The following is a 21,324-nucleotide window of genomic DNA, read 5'->3' on the forward strand; positions in this document are numbered from 1 at the left end:
TATGATGGTGCCTTTACCATGAAAATAATGGTAAAAAATCTATAGTCATATGGTTAGAGCTGTATTTCTCTGGTATTTTTTTGAAATAATAAATTCTTTATCTCACCCACTGAATCTCTGTGTGAAAGTGGGGAGACCAGTATAGCGGCATCAGTTTAAATATGCTTATAAAATAATGTTCTAGGAGTGTTTAATATTTCTCTGGCTTCAGAGTATACAGTCTTGCTTTTATAATTATAATCCTATGATCTTAGGAGAGTAGGAGTTGACACTGCCCACCACCTTTAAAGATGTCATTTCCTTTCCCATCTCTTCTTTCTTGTTGCCATTATTTTGAGTTGGCTTTTTTTTGTTTGTTTGTCAGTTGGCTGATTTTGGTCTTTTGGGCTTTTTTATGGCACATGCAACAGGAAAATGCACTAAGGAGCTGTACTTTGTATGAACAGAAGTAAATTAAGGCCACTGAATTCACAGGGGTGAATTCACAGTAGGATTGCAGGGCATTGTTAACATACAAAACCTGTGATTAGACAACACAGCCTTTCAAACTACTTACTGTTGTTCATCAAATATATATGGTTGACACATTTCCAGTATGGTCTGATCTGAGACAAGCCAAGGAGAGCACCACAACTTCCAGAGCTTTGTAAGACCCTGATGGAGTTTGCCCAGTTTATCAGGTTCTTGTAGAGATAGTGATTTCTGAAGTGCTCACTCAGTAAGAATTGCAGGAGTTATTTGCCTTTAGATTTCAGTGAACAGAAGATGAGGCTGCTAAACTGCTGAAAAGTTAGAGGATTTTATTTTGTTGTTTATTCCCTTTCTTTTTCCTCCCTGTTCTTATTTTTTTCTTGACATGGAAGCATTAGTACCATACCAAATACAATGCCATTGATCTTGTAAGTTGTAAAGGTGAAGAAGGTTGTATATGTTTGAAGGTTGACAGTGATCGAGCACTTTATTTATTTAAATTTTTTTTATTAAAGGCTTTGCTTACAGTTACAGCAATGGAGTTGCAAGGAGGCATGACAAAATTTGTGGATTCCTGTTAGAAATAAATGATGTGTCAGAAGGACAAACAGTGATACTTCTCTGAAAGCACTGAGACACCAACCACGAATGTGTATAAACACTCTTCATTTGATGACTCTGCTTGTCAAATCCTTGATCTTCATTGGGTCAGAGTTGAATTCTAATTAGACTTGTGCTTCCTTCTCAAGAGCCTGCATTTAAGCAAAGCTGGTTACTTTTTTCTTTGCTAAGGTGTTGTCCAAGTGGCTTGTCAGAGCTGAGGTAGTTTTTGGGACCTCTCAGCACTATGCAATACTAGGGATACTGTGGTGCAGGAAGCTGAGATGGCTTCTGCAGACCAGCAGCCACAGAAGTGTGGACAGGCGGAGCCTCTTGTTCTTGTCCGAACTGTTTTGTTCTTTATGTGATTTTTTCCCTCCATCAAACTTGAGTCATGTGCTGACCCTCAGGAGGAAACACTGCAGACACTTCCAGCTTTTTGCTGCTTAAGCTGAAAAGAGTATGGCCTACCAAGTGCAAAAGTATTGCTGACCTCAAAATGGTAGCTTTTTTCCTTTATAGAATGTAATGACTTTACTGTTTTGTGATTAATGTTTTATGAAAGGTGAATGTGATTGCTGATCCAAATTTACTTTTGGATAAATAGTTTTTCAGGTGGTGAATTACTGGGACCTCTGGATATGCTGGTAACTTTCTCTGTCATAGGTCCCCTACATAAGGCTTTTCTGTACTGCAAAAAGCTGAATTTTGAAAAGTAATAAAAAGTCTATTTGTCATCAAAGAAGAGGACTGATTACTGCTTGGAAAAATCCTACAGCGGAATTTCATACCCTATTTTCTGAGGGGTTTTTGTTTGGTTTTTAAAGCCATATTCTAAAATTTTAAACACTCACTATGCAGCAGTTTAACAGCTACAGCAACTAATGTGCTATATAAGGAAGTTACTGATATGAAGAAGATGCAGGGGAAACAGCACTGAAATCTTCTGGAAAACATGAGTTCTGGGGTTCCTTTTTCACATGACACAAATAAGAGAAAGTTTAGTATTTTCTTAGAACTGTACTATGAATTTTCTAGCTTTCCATCAATTGATTTTTATTATTTTATTATACAGTTAAAAATAATGCCACCAGTGTGATGCCAGGGTAATTATTCAGCTACTGTAAATCTGCTATAATCCGCAGCCAGTCAGTTTTGGTTAAAACCCACTTTTGATGGTATGACAGACTGCAACTGAGAGTACTTTTATGGAATAGGAGGTGCTCTAACATTGTTATGTTGATGCCTAAACCAATGTATAATTGCATTTAGATCATTAAATTTAGACTTTATTACAAGGGACATTCCATGCTACATTCCATAGTTACCCAGTTAGTGTGCATCATTAAGTGTTCTCTGTATCTGTTCAGTGTTGGCCTTTTTAACTAAATGTGTCATTTAAATCAGTCATTTGAATATATATTATTAATAGCATACAGTAGTGTGAAGGAGAGTGCACCAACATACAAAGGAGGTGGCAAAGCCACGTCTGTGTCATGTATTCTCCAACTTTCTAGCCTTTTAAACTTTTACCCTCCTCTGATAGCATTTCCATGTTAGGATTTGTGATGACAATTATGGAAGAGTGTTTTGTCCTGTGCAAGTCTCCTGCTGCTTTGTATGTTACATTGCAGAGGTTGTTGAAGGACAGCAGTGGTCACGTACCTGGATCCACAAACTGCCAGGTGCTGACTGTGGCATGGGCTGTCAGGTCATTAACCATCATTGCAAATTTGAGTGATTGTGGGGCTGTGGTGCTTTGCAGATTTACTGATCAGCACTTCCAAAGAAAGTGTTGGGTTGCTGCAAAACCAGGGTAAAGCTTCTTCTGATTCCTCCCCTCCAGCAGCGCTCTCTTTTATTTGGTTAATAATGTCCTGACCTACCTGTAAACATGCAAAAGTGTTCCTAGTGGAAGATGTGTTCTGCAGGTGGGGGATTACATGAAATCAAAGTACTATAATTATCCAGTGAAGCTAAATGTTATTAATGTTTAATCCAATTTGTGATTCATTTTATGCCAGAAGTCTGAAACAAAATACCTGTTTACCCTGCCTAAAAAGTAATTAGGGTTATTTTCATATTGAGAGAGAGTTTAAAGCCCACTGAAGAAAACAAATTTTGATGCATCGGGTGATACGTGGTCAGGGCAAGAGTGCTTTGTTAGCTTTTTTAACAAAATCCTCTCCTTTTTTCTTACAATGGATTATTTTGTTTTAAAGACTAATTACAGGTTATTTTTGCTAACCATCCAGGATCTGGATGGTTACAACCTTTGCCTTACAACCAGGATCTGCATTAATACTGTAATTCCAACTGAAAACGTTTGTGTGCATGTCGTAGTTGCATGCTGATTTCCGAAGTAGCTGCCTGTCTCTGATAATACTTTTGAACAGGGTAGATAAGGCCTATTAATAAACGTTCTTTGTGGATAGCAGGATATAACTCAAACAGCCTGTCTTTTCTACATCAACGGCTTCCCTAAATTAACTTGATAAATTTGTTTTGAAGATTTTTCTGGGAAGTTGCCTTGGACATTTCTGAAACTAACAAACAACAACAAAAAATAGAATTAAGAGGGTAAATTTAGATATTTGTGGCTAAGTGGAACCTGTTGACTCCAGGAGACTCGGTGTGATTGTCAGTATGTGACTGTTTACTTCATCTGTAGATCTTACCCCCTTGCTTGGAGAATCTCCAGAGAATATTGAAGAGCAGGCTTAGGTGACTGAATTCAGAAACTTAGTTATACTAGTAATGAGAAGACAGTTTTTCTCAGTAAGACTGTTTGTGACCTTTCTACCTGTGTTGTTCAGTTCCCACAAGCTTCTTCCAGATACAATTTAATCAAAATTAATTCAAAAAAGCCCTCAATGTTGTTTGCCTTCACATAGATGTCATTCTTATTGAAAGCACAGGCTCTTATAAACCACATAGATTATTAAAATGTACTATAGGAAAGAAAACATAACCCTTCAAAAATCTATTTCCTCTCATGTGATGACTAATGGTACATTTATAAAGAACATGCTTTATTTCTCCTGGGAGTCTAATCCAGTTGTGCTGTGGTGGATAAATAAGCCTTCCCAAATGGTTGTTAAAAAGGCTACTGTGACCTCTCATTGTAAATACTGAATAGTTAATAAGCAAAGTTAATCATTGAAAAATGCATATGAATCAACACACCAGGCAGCAGAGTGAGGAGTTTTTCAAGCTCTTGAAAACAGAAAACTGGATTCTGTGTTTTCAGTAATGGAAAGATGTAGTTTATTGTTTTTTCTTCCTCCTTCCTAATGATACACGTTGGCACCATGTTTCAGGAGACTGGTATTTTGCTTGAAGCCCTGAAAGGAGTCAGCAGTGTTTTGCCATCCTTCTTTATATAAGCTCTTCCTGGCATCTGATACCAGCCAGTACAAATACAGTCTATTTGTAGGAATGGAGAAGATAGTACCTGATTTATAAGGAAGCTATCACTTTTTTAGGTCACACATGGCAGAAAACTTTAATTTTCCCTCAAGGAATGTTTCAAATAGATACTCATCACCATGGTATAATATGTCTGTGGCTTCCCTAGAGAAAATAATGTGGGGTTGCTATGTTTGACATCTTGGGGCTGAATTCATTCTTGTGTGACCCTGTTCTAAACAATGGGTTTTCATCTGAGATTACATTTTGCCCCCTTACTTCAGTCCTGCCAACTCACTGCTCTAAACATCAAGGGATTAATGAACACACTCAAAATAAATAGGTGATAGTGTGTCATGTATCTTTGCATGCCTAGGGTAAGTCTGAAGCTCATTTTCAGAGTTTACGTCCAAGAAGTGAGGTAATTGTTTAGAAAGACAATCTTCTTGGTTGGACAGCACACAAATGCAACCATTTAAGTTAGTTGCAATTTTTACAGAGGAAAATTCCTGCTGGAATCATTCATTATTTTGAAAGTCACCCTCCCAGTTCTCTGATATTTCTAGAAATACCAGTTTGAAAAAACTGCCTCTGCTGTTATGTGTTAGTCAGCAGAGGGCACTCTCGAGTCTCCTTTAAAGATCAAAAAGTGTGGCTTAAAAATATGGAGGCAAAATGCTTTTCTTTTATATGCTCTTTTTTTTAAAACTTATCACATCTGACAATTCTAATTAGTATGAATTGTGTAGAGGATTATTTTTCCATGTAGTACTTCCTTTCCTGAATTGAAACACAGATATGATTACATGATGCCTTGTCCTGGTTTAATCCCAGCCTAGTGCGAAGTACCACACAGCCACTTGATCACTACATCCATGGTGGGGAGGAGAGTCAGGGAAAAAAATATTTAAACTCATGGGTGAGATAAGAACAGTTTGATAATTGAAACAAACTAAAATGTCATGGTAAGAATAATAGGAATGAAAAGAGAGCGAGAGAGGAATAAAACCCAAGAGAAACAAGGCATGCCCTGTACAACTGCTCAGCACCTGCTGAACAATGCCTAGCCCATTCCACAGCAGTGATCTGTGCCTCTTGGCTGACTCTCCCTCGTTTATATACTGGGCACGACATTCTGTGGTATGGAATGCCCCCTGGTAGCACAGATCACCTGTCCTGGTAGTGCTCCCTCCTTGTTTCTTGTACACCTGCTGGCTGGCAGAGCATGGGAGACTTGGCTTAGAGTAAACATACTTAGCAGCAACTAAAATATCAGTGTGTCAACATTATTCTCATGCTAAGTCCAAAACTCTACCAGCTGCTGAGAAGAAGACTAGGTCTGTAGCAGCCAAAACCAGGATATTCAGTTAAAAAGAGCCTGCTGTTTGTTTCCCTGTGCCCATCCTATGTTCGCCGTAGGTTCTTCTCTAGGTCTTAAATGCAGTGCAATTCCTGCAGTATCTTTGTGTGAGCAAGTAGATGCAAGAGTGAATCAACTGGCCATGACCTGCACTCTGTGAAGAGGCATATAGTCTTGTCATTTCTAGTTACTTGAATCCATGAGACCAAGCAAGGCTGCTATTGCTCTTACTCTTAAAAATAAACGTCTGTAGTGCAGGACCAAGGCACAGGAGTGAGGCTCTGGGGAGTTCTGTTCAATGTATGCTTCTTAAGTGAGAATTCTAGTACTGAAACATTGTCCTTCTATTTTTTTTTTAATACACTTAGTCATGTACTGCAGTGGTTGACTGAGGTAGCAGATTCCTGGGGCCTTTTGAAGTACAGACAGTTACTTTACTTGCAAATGGAATGAAAATTTCAGCATGTCTATGTTTCCATAACATTTTCTTCCATAAATTCAACTGAACCACTCTACAAAAATACGGCGGAAAATTTACTGTTTGCAAGACTTACTGAGCTCTATTCTTCAAAAGCGAAGCCTGTTACAAAGCTCTAAAAACTTGTGATGTTTATAAAGTAGGAGAAGTATTTTCTTATATGTTGTGTGTACAACAACAACATTAATTATTTGTAATAATTCGTAATTATTTGTAGGATTACAGCACAATAATGGTTTGGTGGTCTCAGCTTAAAAGTTGTCCTCAGGAGAAAAAAAGAAAGACAAAAAATACACAAAATAAGAAAAAAATAGGGGAAAAAAGGCTTAGAACATTGATGTTTTTTCTGAAAATGTGATTGTATATACATAGAATGGCATGGAAGGGACCTTAAAGTTCATCTAGTTTCAACCCTCCTGCTGTGGACAAGGACATCTTCCACTAGACCAAGTTGCTTAGAGCTCCATGCTTGAATGTGTTATTGTAAATACGTGGTGATACTACTATATTTTTATAGATAGAGCAATAATTTGGATAATTCATGTTAGCTACAAAAACTGTTGTGAGGGGAGATCTTGTTGCCAGTTCTTGCTTATGCTCTTTCAAATCTGAAATGTCTTTGTTTCTTTCTGTCATTGAAGATTTGAATTAAATTTGGAAATAGGTTTCATTGCTAGAAAAAGATTTTGCCTATTTGGCCTTGTAAGTTACTAATTGTGAGGACTTGATGAGGATTTAATTTGTTGCTAGTGACTTATGTCTAAAAGGAAAAGATTTAGTTTAGTTTTATGTTCAGATTATCAATGTTAGATAAATCAAATGCTACAATTCGTTTTAAATTATGTCAAAACTTTAGTAGGTATATTCCATTGTATCCTTGGGAATTTTAAGGATTTATCTGAACCAAAGTGTTAATCGCAGAATTTCATCAGCTGCTGAAAACCTCCATAAATTTGTCAGTAAAAGTAACATTTGGAAAACTAGTCAAAATGTGACTTAATGGGAGTGTTTACTTTATAAACCCAGTAGTAGCTTAGCAAAATAACTTTGCAGTCCTGTACCTTGGATCTCTCTTTGCTTACGTGGACTGTGTTTCACTTGTTGCTCTGTTTTCTTTCAAAAGGAATTTGACAAACGCTGGAAAACAAGTTGAACTTGCGAATTAATGTCAGACAGTCCTAATCAAGCAGTTAAATCTGTATAAATCAATCCTGTAATTGAAGCTATTGTTTACAATTAGAATAAAATTGCATGTGTGGGGTTTGTTTGGGTTTTTGGAAGTATTTTAGAAGTGAGTGTAAAGAAGTAGGATGTTTAGGCAGACTTGAGTAATTTCAGGGCAGAATACCTAGTCTCCTAACAAGACAAAACCAGCTCTTTGGAGGTGAATTACTAAAGTAGTGGAAAGGATATGGCAGTTGTCTGATTCATAAAGATATTTCAGAAAGTCAGAAGTAGAATTGCCCCAACCCTACAAAGCAAAAATGTTTTCCAGAGAATAAAGCTGTTTCTGTTTCTAGGATCCTCAACACATTCTTACAGCGCTCATCAGGAAAGTATTCATTAGTTGCACAATTTTAGGATCAGTGTGTGAAAATTTCAGCTAAGGTGCTACATTTATTATCAGCAGGAGATACGAGAGTGCCTAATTTATAATCTGTTGCAAGTGTAACATGCCACACACACAAAAGTAAATATTAGTTACGATTTTTTTGTAGTAGGTTTTTGCAACCTGCTGTTCAGTTTTTGCTCAGTGATGTCGTCTTTCAGCTTAGCTTTATAGCCATGTCAGTATTTGAAGAGTGTAACAGCCTATGCAGTCATTAACAAGTGAAATTGCAGTGTTTAAAAGTTTTAATGCTTAATGATTTCACCTTCTGAGAAAGAAAATAGCTAAAAGTCTTGAGGATCTGCCCAGAGAGTTAGAGGTATGAAACCTTTAAAAGAGAGGACAAAAGAGCCTATAGTTTTTGTTTAACAAATCTACATATTTTAGTTTATATCTACAGTTGAAACAGCTAGATCTAGTGAAAAATACAAGAGAATTAATAACTAAAATCTGAAGGTGAAATTTCTCTCTTTTGCCTCTGTCATCACTGCAGTTGAGGAGATTATTGCATTATCTCTGTGAAGCGTAAATCTTGTGTATCAAAGAGAGGGAGTGAGATGCTCCCCCCACTCCTTTCCAATAAGGGGTATCTTTTGTTTCAGCTGTTCTTTCCTCATATTGCAGCAACACAGGGAACAAAAAATGATTAGAAATTACCGTAATGTTATTAATTTAATGTAGTCATATAATTTCAAATATTAGAATACGTTTCCAGTTCATTTTGCTTTTGAAAAACAAACTTATATCTCTAATTTACATCAAGCCTAAAATCTCTGCCAATATATCTGCAACGGTACTATATCCCTGGTAAATTGCCTTATATCCCAGACACAGATAAAACATTGGAAATACTTCAATAATTGAGGCTTCCATGGAGGAGAAAAATGCCCCACAATACTACAATTACGTTAGGTAACCTGGAGATGTAAGATTTTTGAGTAGCTCCTCAGAAATGGCATACAATTTCCCACCTTTATGGACCTGCACAGTTTACATCTGCTTATTCCATATCTTAATTCTTGGGGATGTTTTGCAAATAAAATTTTGGTCATGGGATCATTAAAATATTATTTAATTATGAGAAGTCATTGTGTAATACTTGGAGTGCAAAATGTACGCACTGTTCTCATTTACATGTTCCTGTAGTATTTTAAACATTTGAGTAGTCCCTTAATGGCATTAATAAGGTGATCATAGAGTCCACTTCACAGATCAGTTTACACAGGCTTTGTATATATTATTTTGAAATTCTGAAGGATTTCATTTCACCCAACTGAGATTTCACCGTTTCACTATGAAGGAACAAAGAAGCTATTACACACCCTTATTTCTCCCTTTGTGCCTTTATAGTTGTTTATATCTTTGTGTTGCAAGTGGAGCCATGGTGAGGAAGATGCTGCTCTCACAGATTTTGTGGGGGTTTGGCAGCCTTATATGTGGATGACCATGTAGCATGTACTGACTGACTGACAGCTGCAGGATTCTCAGTCTTTAAGTGTTAAAGTACATATCCATAGTTCCCTTTAAGTTCAACCTGCCAGAAGGTGTTGGGATCATCCAAAGTCGCGGTGTCATCGTCTTTCTGTAGCTGGGATTTTAGAATATGGTGATTATCCTGCTCTGCTCTGCTCTGCTCTCTGGTGGCATTACCTTGAGTCCAGTGTGCAGTTTTGAGTGCCAGAATACAAGAAGAATATTAAACTATTAGAGAGTGTCCAAAGGAGGACACCGTCCACAAGGACGGTGAAGGGCCTTGAGGGGAAGCCGTGTGAGGAGTGGCTGAGGTCACTTGCTCTGTTCAGCCTGGAGAAGAGGAGACTGAGGACAGACCTCATCTGAGTCTGCAGCTTCATCACAAGGGAAAGAGGAGGGGCAGGCACTGATTTCTTCTCTGTGGTGACCAGTGATGGGACCTGAGGGAATGGCATGAAACTCTGCAACAGGGGAGTTTTATGCTGAATATTAGGAAAAGGTTCTTCACCCAGAGGGCAGTGGTCACAGCACCAGCCTGACAAGAGTTCAAGAAGCATTTGGACAATGCTGTCAGTACATGGTGTGACTCTTGGGGTGTCCTGCGCAAGGCTGGGAATTGGACTCGATGATCCCTGTGGGTCCCTTCCAATTCAGGATATTCTATGATTCTCTGTCTTAGTATGTTTTAACAAAATGTAAAACATTCAAAATTAGAGATGTTTAATGAAAATTGTGGCATTGTTTTTAGACAGGAACATACAAGTCTTTATTAATGAACACCTTAAGTCACATCAGCATTTTAATATAATGATATAAATAGAAGAAAATTGCATGGTAGAATGGGCAGAGAACGGTTTAGTTATCCATTAAATTATAAACATTTTGGATCAGAAGCTACATCAGATCTCTTTTATGAGATCTCCCAGAAATTTTTGGATGTTATGATTTTGGTTGTTTGCACATATAATTCTTGGAAATGAACTTAATAAAATATGCTGTCTGGGTAGGTCCCAGCTTTTTAAAAATCACTGCTGTAAAAATTTGAACTTGCTCCATGCATGAAATTGAAACTTTGGCTTTCATTCATATTTTTTATATCATATATTGTGATCCAGAAGCCAAAGACATTGCTTAAGGAAAGTGATACGATTATATTTATTTTATTATGTTTTCCATTCCAACTGTGTCAATAATGTCCTCTTTTTCCTACTTTGTCTGGTGACCTGATCTCAAGCAAGGCTAGGCACTGAAGGGTTTTTAGCAATAAAAATAAATAATGTTTAAGGAAACAATTAAGTAGTTCTTAACTGTACTTTCCTTTTATTGTCCATCAACCCATTGCAATTAATTCAGGTTTGGGGGAGTTTCACAAGAAAACCACCACTGACAGACATTTGGCAGCAAGCAGATGATTTATTTCTTAGCTTCTCCTGTTCAGTCAGTGGTTTTCTTTATCTGTCCGTCAGCTAAGTCTGAAATCCTGTTGCAGAGTTTTTTTGAAAGAAATTTCAGACTTGATAGAAGTTTCTGGTTCATAATTCAGTTCAGTCACAGGATTGCAGTAGTCCTTGACAAGATCAGATTTCTGGGGTAGTTATCCCCTGCAGTCCTTAGGTGGTACCTGCTTTTCAAAGAAGACAAACATAGAAATAAAATAAGAAAATGAAGAGAAAAAAGGTCTGTGGCTTTTCCTGTAGCGTATTTATGGAGATGCTTTTCTGGCATGTTTTTTACAAATCAGGCATTTGGAAAACATGCTGTGCTTTTTGGTTGCTTTACCCTTCCATTTTCAATGGGATCATGAATTGTCCAGGAGATGACGGGCCAGTCTTCTGACTTCTAATAGTTTGGGTTGATCTCTGGGCATTTTTGCTCCATACTAAAGCTACAGAAGACAGAAGCTTTTTGGTTGATGAAGCCTTTCCTCAGAGATTGGGCTAATGTTTCATTCTGAAGATTTACACTGATTTATGAAAAAAAAAGCCCAAAGAAAGATGACTGATTTAGTTCCTCCTATACCTGGAGAAGTGAAATACATATTTGGCATTAAACATTTTTATTTGCTTAGTTTATTCAGCTAACTGCTAATGTTGTCATAACCACTGTGGTAGTTCAGGAAATATATAGAGTATTTTGGTAAAACCTATCTTAAGTTAAATGTACACAAATACCCAAAGAAAGCAAGTAGTGAAATGTCAACTCACTGGTCTTGTTCAAATCTAACCACCATTAACATAGTCCTATCGTGCCAAAGAACAGAGAAAGTATGAACGTTTTTCTTAATAATAGTGCTGAATTACTACAACTTTTTCAGCTCTTTGAAGTAGGTTGTGTAGGGTCAGGTGTCACCTAGTAACTTGGGAATGCCATCATTTTCCTGTTACCATAAAAATAAGAGATAATAAAGATAATAAGTAGAAGACTGAGATGATGAAGCCTAGATATTAAAAAAAATACGCTTTTGTAAGTATATAATGGATTGTGGCAAAAAAGAGCATTGCCAGGAAGACCAGCATAAAGCTGTAACACTGTTGAAGCTCAGAATCAGTTTTTAATCATGCCCATAGTTTTCTGACGGGGATAAAGAAGGAGACAAGATAGCTATTTCAGTATCTCCTCAGGTGCAGATGTCATGATTACCATTCCCAAAAATTCCAGTTTTCTTATTCTGGAATCTTTCTTTAAATACTTGTAGAAACCATGAAGACGATCCTAAATGTAGGGGACATGGTTTGCCAAAAAGAATTTAGTAAGTGTTTACAAGATTTCTGGTAAATAAAGGGGAAATTGTTACATTCCCAGAAGGCCATAGAAAATGCTGTCTGCTGTTGTCAAAAGTGTATTGAACTGAACAGTCGCACCATCCAGATTTTGCTCGTGGAACGATAGAGTTGAACTAGCAGTAGTTAGATCTTAATGACCAGTTTGAATTTGGTGGTACTTAAAGAATCTTTCTGTGTTGTCTGTCATGTCGATTTTTTCTTTGTTTCAATGTTTTGGTAACAAAAATATTGGCGTCCCAAAAGAAAGAAGCCTAAGAAGATACAATTTTCCCAAGAGCCGCGTCACTGCCTGTGATGTTAGTTAGCATAGAGGTTACCTCCTTTTTTCATCTTCACAATCGTCTTCGTGGTATTTGATTTTTCAGACTGAACATACATGTTGGTGATATGACCAATGTGAAGAATTATTAATCATGTTCATTGTATATGAGTTGTCTGCAAACACAGCAAATAAGGTAAATTTTACTTTTTTTGTTTGTTTTGAATTAGGTTCATGCACTGTTAGTTCGAGAAGTTGATGTAGAGAAGGTGTCGAGTTTTGAGAACCCTTATGTAGATGCAATAAGAAGTTTGTGGAATGACCCTGGAATTCAGGAGTGTTACGATAGACGACGGGAATACCAATTATCAGATTCAACTAAATAGTAAGTACATGGTAGTGATGAACAGCTGTATATAACTTCCTGCTTCTAACAAAGTAATTTTTACTTTTTAGCTTAGTGTACGTCTGTGTACATATTTGTATGCGTATGCACCACAAACATAGCTGAATATACACATACCAAATTGAATTAAGGAGTGGCATACATCTATTTTAGAATTACATCTGTGCTTATTTCACAAAACGACAGTCTGTGATTCAAAGTCTTAAATTAAGATTCTAGGGATGGTTAATTTTGGGGGAGGATTTTTTGTTAAACCTATTCAACCTACTCTCTTCCAACATACAATCACAAATGCAAGATGGGCAAAAATAATTTCATGTAGTGTGACAGTAGTGAATACTGGGAAGTGCAATCAAAGTAGACCTCCATACAGTTCATAAAAATTGAAATGTCCAAGAACTCCTGTTTTCCATTTTCCCTCCCTGGCATTTGCAGTCTTAGTGGTGAGGTAAACAGTACTAAACAAAGGGATTTGTTTTATACAGGACTGCCTTTCTATTATGGAAACAAAGTTTAAAGAACATGGCTACCAAGAACACATCAGGAAAGCACTTAAGTTAAATTGTTTGTTCTAGATCAACAATAATAAAAATGCATATGTGGCTAAAAGATGTCCGAAATGTTATGCCTTTAGTTTCTTGGGACCAGAATCTGATTAAAAAACAATGTGAAATTTGTCACTGGAATCTGATGTCTGCATGAAGGTTTACTTCGTGAATCTGAGTTATTTTTTAGTTATGTAGCATACAGCTCAGATAAAATTTCTCATCTGCTGTCAAAGAAATGGATGATGGCCTCTTGATGTTGACCAATGCTACAGAACACAGCATAGTTTGTTATTTAAGCCGAGGCAAAAATCTCCATGGATTCTACATGAATTTTTGTATTAGCTATGAAAAAAAATTATTCCAGTGATATAATTCCAGTCTCCATTTGGCATGTGTACATGAATGGAAGCCTCTTACTTATGAAAGTGCACCACAAAGCTTCCATTAAGCTTACTGTACGGCTCAGGACATTAGACATGACAGTTGTGGAATGACGTTTATCTGCACAGTAGTCTGAGCATCGTCATCTAGCACAGCACTTTTTAAGTGATTTAGTCAAGATAAGCTTACTCGGATCTTGCTGATACAATTTAGGCAGCTGAAGACCTAGGGATGCATGACATAGGTCTCCTCAGATTCATTGCAATATTGTCACCACACCATAACTTCTCTTTGCCCTATGCATGGGGTTTCTCTTGTCCTGTGCAGTGCTCTGTCTGGTTACCTTCCAAACCCATCATTTTTGCGCATGTATTTTGGTGTAGAGTGGTGCAAAGCACAGTGGCATCTCTCTTGTATTGTTTAGATTCTCGCTGTCCCCAAAGATACCATACTGTGTTTGGTTTTAGGTGGTAAGGAAACATAGAATATTACATAAAGAGAAAAGTTCCAGGATACATAAATGGTGAAGAGAAAACTTCAGAGACAACATTACTAACAATATGTTTTCAGATTGTTTCTGTACTGAAATGAGTGGCAAAGTTTAGTAGAAGGTGAAGCAGAACTTGACTCATATTTTGAATTTCTTGTATTTGTAGGTCCTAACTTTGTTTCCACAACAGATGTGATACTGGTTTTAAAGTTGAAATAAATGTATGTATTTTGTGTGCTCTACCTTGGAGGCTAAAAACATAATTACTCTCCTAAGTAGAAAATAATGATCTGATGCTACTTCCGACCAGATTGTGCTGAACACCATAGTTTTGGCCTACTTTCAGTTAAATCGTCACCATAGTAGATCTTTTGAGTAACATTAAAAATAGTAGGGAATAATCATTAAGTAGCTATAAAAACAAATTCCTAGTACATTGTCTTGCAAAAGGTGCATGTGGTAGTTGATTGGTTATTTCTCAAGCTCAGCAATGTTTAGCAGTTCATCGTGAGTTTTTGCAGATTTGGTGACTTCATTATAGTTCATACTATGGATTTCTGCAAAATGTTTTAAATTAGACTTGTTAATCACTGTATTCAAGTCTTCAGAAACGCCTCTATGTATACGTATGCTTGCAAGTAGAGTTTTTTCCAGGTATGTAAGTCCACTAAATAAAAAATCAGCAGAAACCAAATAAACATTGTTTCAAAAATACAGTATGTGTGTTTACCAGTAAAACACCCAAACAAATTTATTAGCATTATATCCCTGTCACAAAGCAAGGAAACAAATTGCTTAAAAGTTTGTACTGAGATTCACAAGGCAGTAAGACAGAAACAAGCACTCAGTGCTCATTGTCTTGATGTATCAACCAAATTGGTTTGTTGTCCACCAGATCTCTTGTAAGCCTATGTGCCAGTGTCTGGTAAGCATATGTGTCAATGTCAGACATGTTCTTTGTTCATCCCTTGCATGAGCCTCTCATCTTCTCAGTGGTTTTCCACTGTGTTTTTATAGTAGTAGTGGTAGTGGTAGTAGTAGTATTTTCAGTCTGCTGCCTATACTGCTTTTTTCCACCATGTCTTCAACAAGGCCAAGTGCTGAGTGCCTGCCCTTGGGTTACAGCAGACCAAGGCAGTGATACAGGCTGGGGCAGAGTAGCTGGAAAGCTACCTAGCAGAAGATGACCTTAGGGTGCTGGTTGACAATAGCTGAACATGAGCCTGCTTGTGCCCAAGTGGCCAAGAAGGCCAACGGCATCCTGGATTGGATCAGAAATAGTGTGGTTGGCAGGACCACAATCTGGTATTTCTTGTATCAGAAAGAGTGTGGAAGGGTTCATCCCCCTTCACTCAGCACTGATGAGGCCACACCTCAAATCCTATGGCCAGTTCTGGCCCCTTCACTGAAGGACAGACATTGAGGTGCTGGAGCGTGTCCATAGCAGGGCAACAGAGCTGGTGAAGGGTCTGGAGCACAAGTCCTGTGAAGAGCAGCTGAGGGAGCTGGCCGTGTTCAGCCTGGAGCAAAGAAGGCTCAGGTGTGAACTCATCACTCTCTACAACTGCCTTGAAAGGGGGGTGTAGCCAGGTGGGGGTCAGACACTTCTCCAGGTGACAGGAGATAGAATGAGAGGACATAGCCTCAAGCTGCACCAGCTGAGGCTCATTTTTTTGAGCATCAAGAATAGTTTCTTCTCGGAAAGAGTTGCTAAGCATTGAAACAGACTGCCCAGGGAAGTGATGGAGTCGCCATCCTTCGAGTTGTTCAAGTAATTGGGTGTGGTACTTAGTGCTATGGTCTGAGTGACAAGGTGGTGATCAAGTGTTGGACTCATTGATCTTTGAGGTCTTTTGCAACCTAAATTATTCTCTAATTACACATAGTCTTCTTCCTGTTATTTTATTGTTTCTAAATTATGTTTCAAGTTTCTGGTATGTTCTGTATATCATAATACTTTCACTTTCTGCCATCTTTTTCACCTGTGTTGTTGTTGTTTTGTCGTTGTTAGTTGCACTTTTGATGTTTTTATACCCACTGTTTGTACTCTGGAAGAATACATCCAACATATGTTTACTGAAAGCAGTGGCTAAGAAAGAAAATTCCTTGCGTTATGTGAGTTGATTGGAACTTCTTAGAGGCGTAACAAATACGTTCTATTCTCTTCCCTGACCATTGGATGCTCCAAAGCTTGGATGTCCATGTTGTTTTAAAATCAGCTTTTAGACTTCTCTGTAGCAAAGTCAAGAGCACATCAGATACATAGAGGTTATTTGCTTCCCATGCGCATTACAGGGTGACTTAGCCACTTAATTACCACTAAATTACTTCCTTTTAAGATGCTGTCCCACAGTGTGAGACAGATGAAAACTAATAACATGGAGAATTGCCTTAAGTAGTAGCTGTGTGAGGTGAGATGAGATCATTCAGAATATACTGTACTGGGTGCCAAGACCTTAACCCAAATGTAAAAAGGTTACCAGTCAACTGTTTGATTGTATCATACCTTTTCAAAGCCTAAGGAAAGAAAAGGCAATAGTCTTCTCTGTTAGAGAAGTTAGGTTGCAATTGGAATTTTCGAACGTTCATCACCATTTTTCTCCAGTATGACACTAAGGTCTTACCATTCATGAACAAAATGTAGGAAGTGTTAAGACCTGGAAAGTGTCCCAGAGCCTTGCTTGGCTCAGATTTTCAGTTTCATCTTTCTCTGGCCACATGCAATTGTAGTATTTGGCCACTGTGTACCTCCAACCAAGGACTTTCTCGTTGCTACACAAGCACTGAGCATATCTATTTAGTTTCCCTTCTGTCTTGGGGTGACCTTATGATGTGTATCCCATATTGCTGCTTATGCCCAGAAATTAATTTTTGTGCTTTTCTGTGCCTCTAAACTGAGCCTGAGAGGGGGAAGGAAAAACTGAGCAAAACTTTTTCAAAGCAGTTTGCGGCTTGTTCAAGGTCAAGTAGAGATAGTGACTTTTCCCCCCCCAGCTGTGGCAGGGGAGCAAGGAAGCACCCGGCTTGCTGCTTTCGAGTCAGCTTTTGGCCAGTTGTTTTTCAGTTTCTTGTTCTCCGGAGAGAGACTGAGAGTTGGATTTTGCTTTTCCTTCTCTGGAATTCTGGATTTTCTCCCTTTTCTACTGGACTGCTTTTAACCTCAGAGCACATCGGGAGGACTTTCCATCGGGCACGGAGGGCCTGGCCCTGGCCCAAGCCCCAGCTCCGAGGACACCAAAGGGAGGACTCGAACACTTTCCCAGGTTTTTCCTCCACAGCGAAACATTTTATTATTTAGCCTTATTTTCCTTTTCCCGTGTGTTTGGTAAATAAATAGTTTTATCTCCTTCACTTTCCTTCGAGGAAAATTTATTTTTTCCTGAACCTGGGGGGGGGGGGGGGGGAAGGGGTTTGTACCTTCTCTCAGTGGTATATTTCTAAATTTGGCCAAACCGGAACACCTTCCATGGCTATGTTTTCTAACACTTCAGATAATTAAATATAATTTTCCCATAAGTGTGTTAGTTATGTCATATATCTGTAGTGCATTTTGTTATTATATAATGCGCTGCCTTATTAGTCGTACATGCCCATGGCATTCTCATACATGTATAGTCTTTCAAGCTTTTGTTTCTGCCTTGCTGTCACCTTTAACAGCTCAGTTCCTGCAGTTGCACAGTTTTGCAAATACTGTGACATGAGATAGTTGGACAGCTAGCATAGAAATGCAGATTCCTGAATTTTACTATGTAATAAGAGCTCAAGGGTGTGAATCTGGAAGCATATCACTGATTTTTAACAGGAAGGAAAGAGATGAAACCTAGTGATTGTCTGCTCAGTAAAGTACACCTTTTGTGAAACTGCTGCAGGAGTTGTAAGGCTTTGGTCATCTAGTAATTTCTGTATGACACTATTCCATTTGAGTTTGAAATATTTTCAAAACTTCAGCTAAACAATTCATTTGTATCTGTCAGCTAAAGATAACATTTTGCATCTGCGTTACTCTTCTGAAGCAGCTAAATTTCAGTGGATCTAGCATGTGTTAAATACAGTGTGCTCTGGAGTACACAGGGGGAAAGATCAGTGTATGAATCTAAGTTTTTACTAAGGCAGTTTACTCCATTTCTTGGCATTGCCTTTAGCAATCATTCTTTTATTTCATAAAGGTGTAGCACACTCTCAGAGCATGGTGGGTCTTTCAGGAGTAATACTGTCCAAAATTGGGACCTGCTATGCAGCTGAACTGATAGCAAATTCTGAATAACTATCTATGGGATATCTGTGTAACAGCCATTAGGTTGCAGTGAGAAAACCATATAGTCGTAATTTCAAAGATGCATAATTACATTATTATTTAATAAACTGTTCATTAGTTCTTGCTTACCTTCATTTGTAAAAATGTACCTGCTGGTCCTAAAGCTATACTTGAGGTCAATTTGTGTTGCAAAATCATAGATTCTGCTTTTATGTATTCACAGTTTACACAACACAAGGTTTAGAGTAAGGTAGAAACAGCAAATAAAAACGGAAGTCTGAAATTCAGAGATCAAGTGCTACCAGCAGAACCATGCAAATCCTATTTTATACCTTAGGTATAATCCCAAAAATAAAATCATTGTCTGAAGAAAGATGGGACATGCATACCAAAGTACTGCTTCCCATAGAAAAACTGCAGAATATGCAGGAAAATTTAGAAAGGGAAGTGGGACTATGTAAAGAAGTATGCAGTATGTATTTGTTTCAGGACCCTTTTTTCATGCAACACCGAACATGTTCTTAATGACTCTATAATTTTTACACCACATTTCCTAAAAAGAAAAATTTGCATGAGCATTTTTTTATTTGGTGACTTGTCTTTTTTAGCCTTTGCTAAGGTTGGCTTTTAGTGGTGTAGGAAATTGAGGAAGACAGCTACGTAGGATTTCGGTGGAATATGGACAGAAACAACGCTGTGCAGACTTCTTCCTACCTCACTTCAATCTTAGTTTTTTTGTGTTTACTTCAGATTAAGATGAGATAGTTCTGGAAACTGGTAATTTGCTTCAACCTCAATTGACTCTTCACCAGTGGTGTAGAGTCTTAGAAACACAAACCTCTACAGAAATTCTGAGAACACAGCCAGTACTTGTTTACATTTAGTTTTGTACACTGAAAATTGATTCAATTTACTGGACTGCTGCCTGTTAGCATAGAGGACACTTGTGTCAATTATTCTGGCAGCTCTGTGAGGCAGGAAAAATCGTGCTACAGCAGCTTTACCATTTTGCTTGTGTACTGTTGAAAGAAAAGCCAGTTGTATGGTTTCTCAAAGATGCAAAAAAAGCAAGGCTTTTGTTTTTCAGCACATGGTCAAAATTAGTGCTAGGGTTTTTTTAGGAGAGTGGTCTCATCAACCAGCTCAAAGTTTTGCTGAACAGGCTAAACAGCCCCACTCCAAAAACACACCAAATCCAAACAATAGTATGGAGTATAGCCCTACCCCACTCCAGGCTAGGCTGCAAAGGACAGAGATACATCAAATCTTATTATTGCCTCATTATCCTTAGTCACAGACTTTGGTTAGGTTTCTGTTTTCCCTTGCACTGCCATTGTCTGTGTATGAAACAGAGCATTTGGAGAGAGTCATAGCCATGAACTGTCTTAATTTTGAGGAAAAGACTTTATTTTGCATTAAACCTCAAAACTTTGAGGTTGAAAATATGTAAATGTTTATGGTTACTATCATACCAAAATGTGTCGTGTCACTGAATGCAGTGAAAGCATTTGCATATGAAATGTTGCTGGTAAGGCTTGCTTTTATAGCTGTGGTTACACAGAAATCACTCAACAAGCTTTTATGTTAAACGACAGAGTCTGTATAATTTCTTGAGGTTTGTCCCTTCCCTCTTCCCTGTACTCGCATTCTTCCCATATGGATATGTTGGCTGGCTGGGTGGTAACAAATCATCTTTACTGGTTTTATACTGACCTTTCTATCAGCGTCAATAATTACTTCTATCTCAACACGTTTGGTTTTATTTAGAGATTTATAACAGAGTGTTTTTGGTGTGGTGCCAGTCAGATCCTTTCTCCTCAGCAGTGCATTTCAGAGGCATTGTGCTCTCCAGGGACTTGCGCTCACCGTGTGTCTCAGTCAGACTCCTTCCAAGCGCAGGGTTTAACAGTGTGGTAGTGAGTATTAATTCAGCATCTTTTTACAGCAGTTTTGCCTGCTGACTTTAGAAAAAGTTATTAGACAGTACTGATGAGCAGACCAGTCTCACTTTTAACCTCAGAAAGGGAAATTATGTTAGAGATGGATTGAAGGCTGTACCCTTTCTGCCTTTGTCTGCCCGTGCCTTACTACCTGCACCTGATCAATTAGGCTATACGCTGAACATAGTTTAAAGTTACAGAAATTCTCCTGTGGATTTATTCCTTAGAAAATGCACCTTTATGACCCGATTACTTGGAAAAATCTGGCCTTGAAGATGCTAGTAAGTAGTAGCTCATAGCTGGAGGAGGGTGGTTGTTTGAAGTGTCTGCCCCATGTTGAAGGTGCTCCAGTACCTTAATTTCTGAAAGTAAATTCAAGTAAGTTTTTATGTCTGTCTTAATTAGGTGATGTAGCCCTAGGAAATTAAGGCTCAGTGTTGAGCTACCTGTTCATGGTGGCTGGAGTCATACTCATTTCTTAAAGAACTTTACTGGTTGAAACAATTCTGCTCTGCTTATTAAGCTTAGTAGTCTCACTACCTTGCTTGATTTCTATATGGGAAATACATATAGGAAAGTATAGAGCCAATCAGTCGACTCCCATAATCCCATTCCTGCTGTTTATTTGGAAATGTGGACAGACAGTACCTTGGACATGTGCTTTTTTTCAAGGGCATTGTGAACGCCCCTAGCCTGGCAGCTTCCCTGAAGCTGGCTGCAGGCTTGGACCTTGTCATAGGTAATAAAAAGTGCCTTAGAAGTAATTACTTCACTCCTGGTGCTGACTGGGAAACAAAAGGCTTCCTCTGCTTCTAGTCAGCCTGCAGATCACAGGCATGTTGCTAGATGCTGGCAGCTTCTCC

At 38.2% G+C, this 21,324-nt stretch overlaps 1 protein-coding gene across 1 annotated transcript in view; it reads left to right on the forward strand.

Moving 5' to 3' along the window:
- The window catches only part of LOC116437535 (guanine nucleotide-binding protein G(q) subunit alpha-like), a 118,946-nt gene that overhangs the window by 68,197 nt on the left and 29,425 nt on the right, over positions 1–21,324 (forward strand). The window contains exon 3 of the mRNA XM_032095256.1: positions 12,672–12,826. Coding sequence (XP_031951147.1) covers positions 12,672–12,826 — 155 coding nt within the window. The remainder of the gene's footprint in view (positions 1–12,671; positions 12,827–21,324) is intronic.

Source organism: Corvus moneduloides, chromosome Z (assembly GCF_009650955.1).
Source record: "Corvus moneduloides isolate bCorMon1 chromosome Z, bCorMon1.pri, whole genome shotgun sequence".
NCBI classification, from domain to species: Eukaryota; Metazoa; Chordata; class Aves; order Passeriformes; family Corvidae; genus Corvus; species Corvus moneduloides.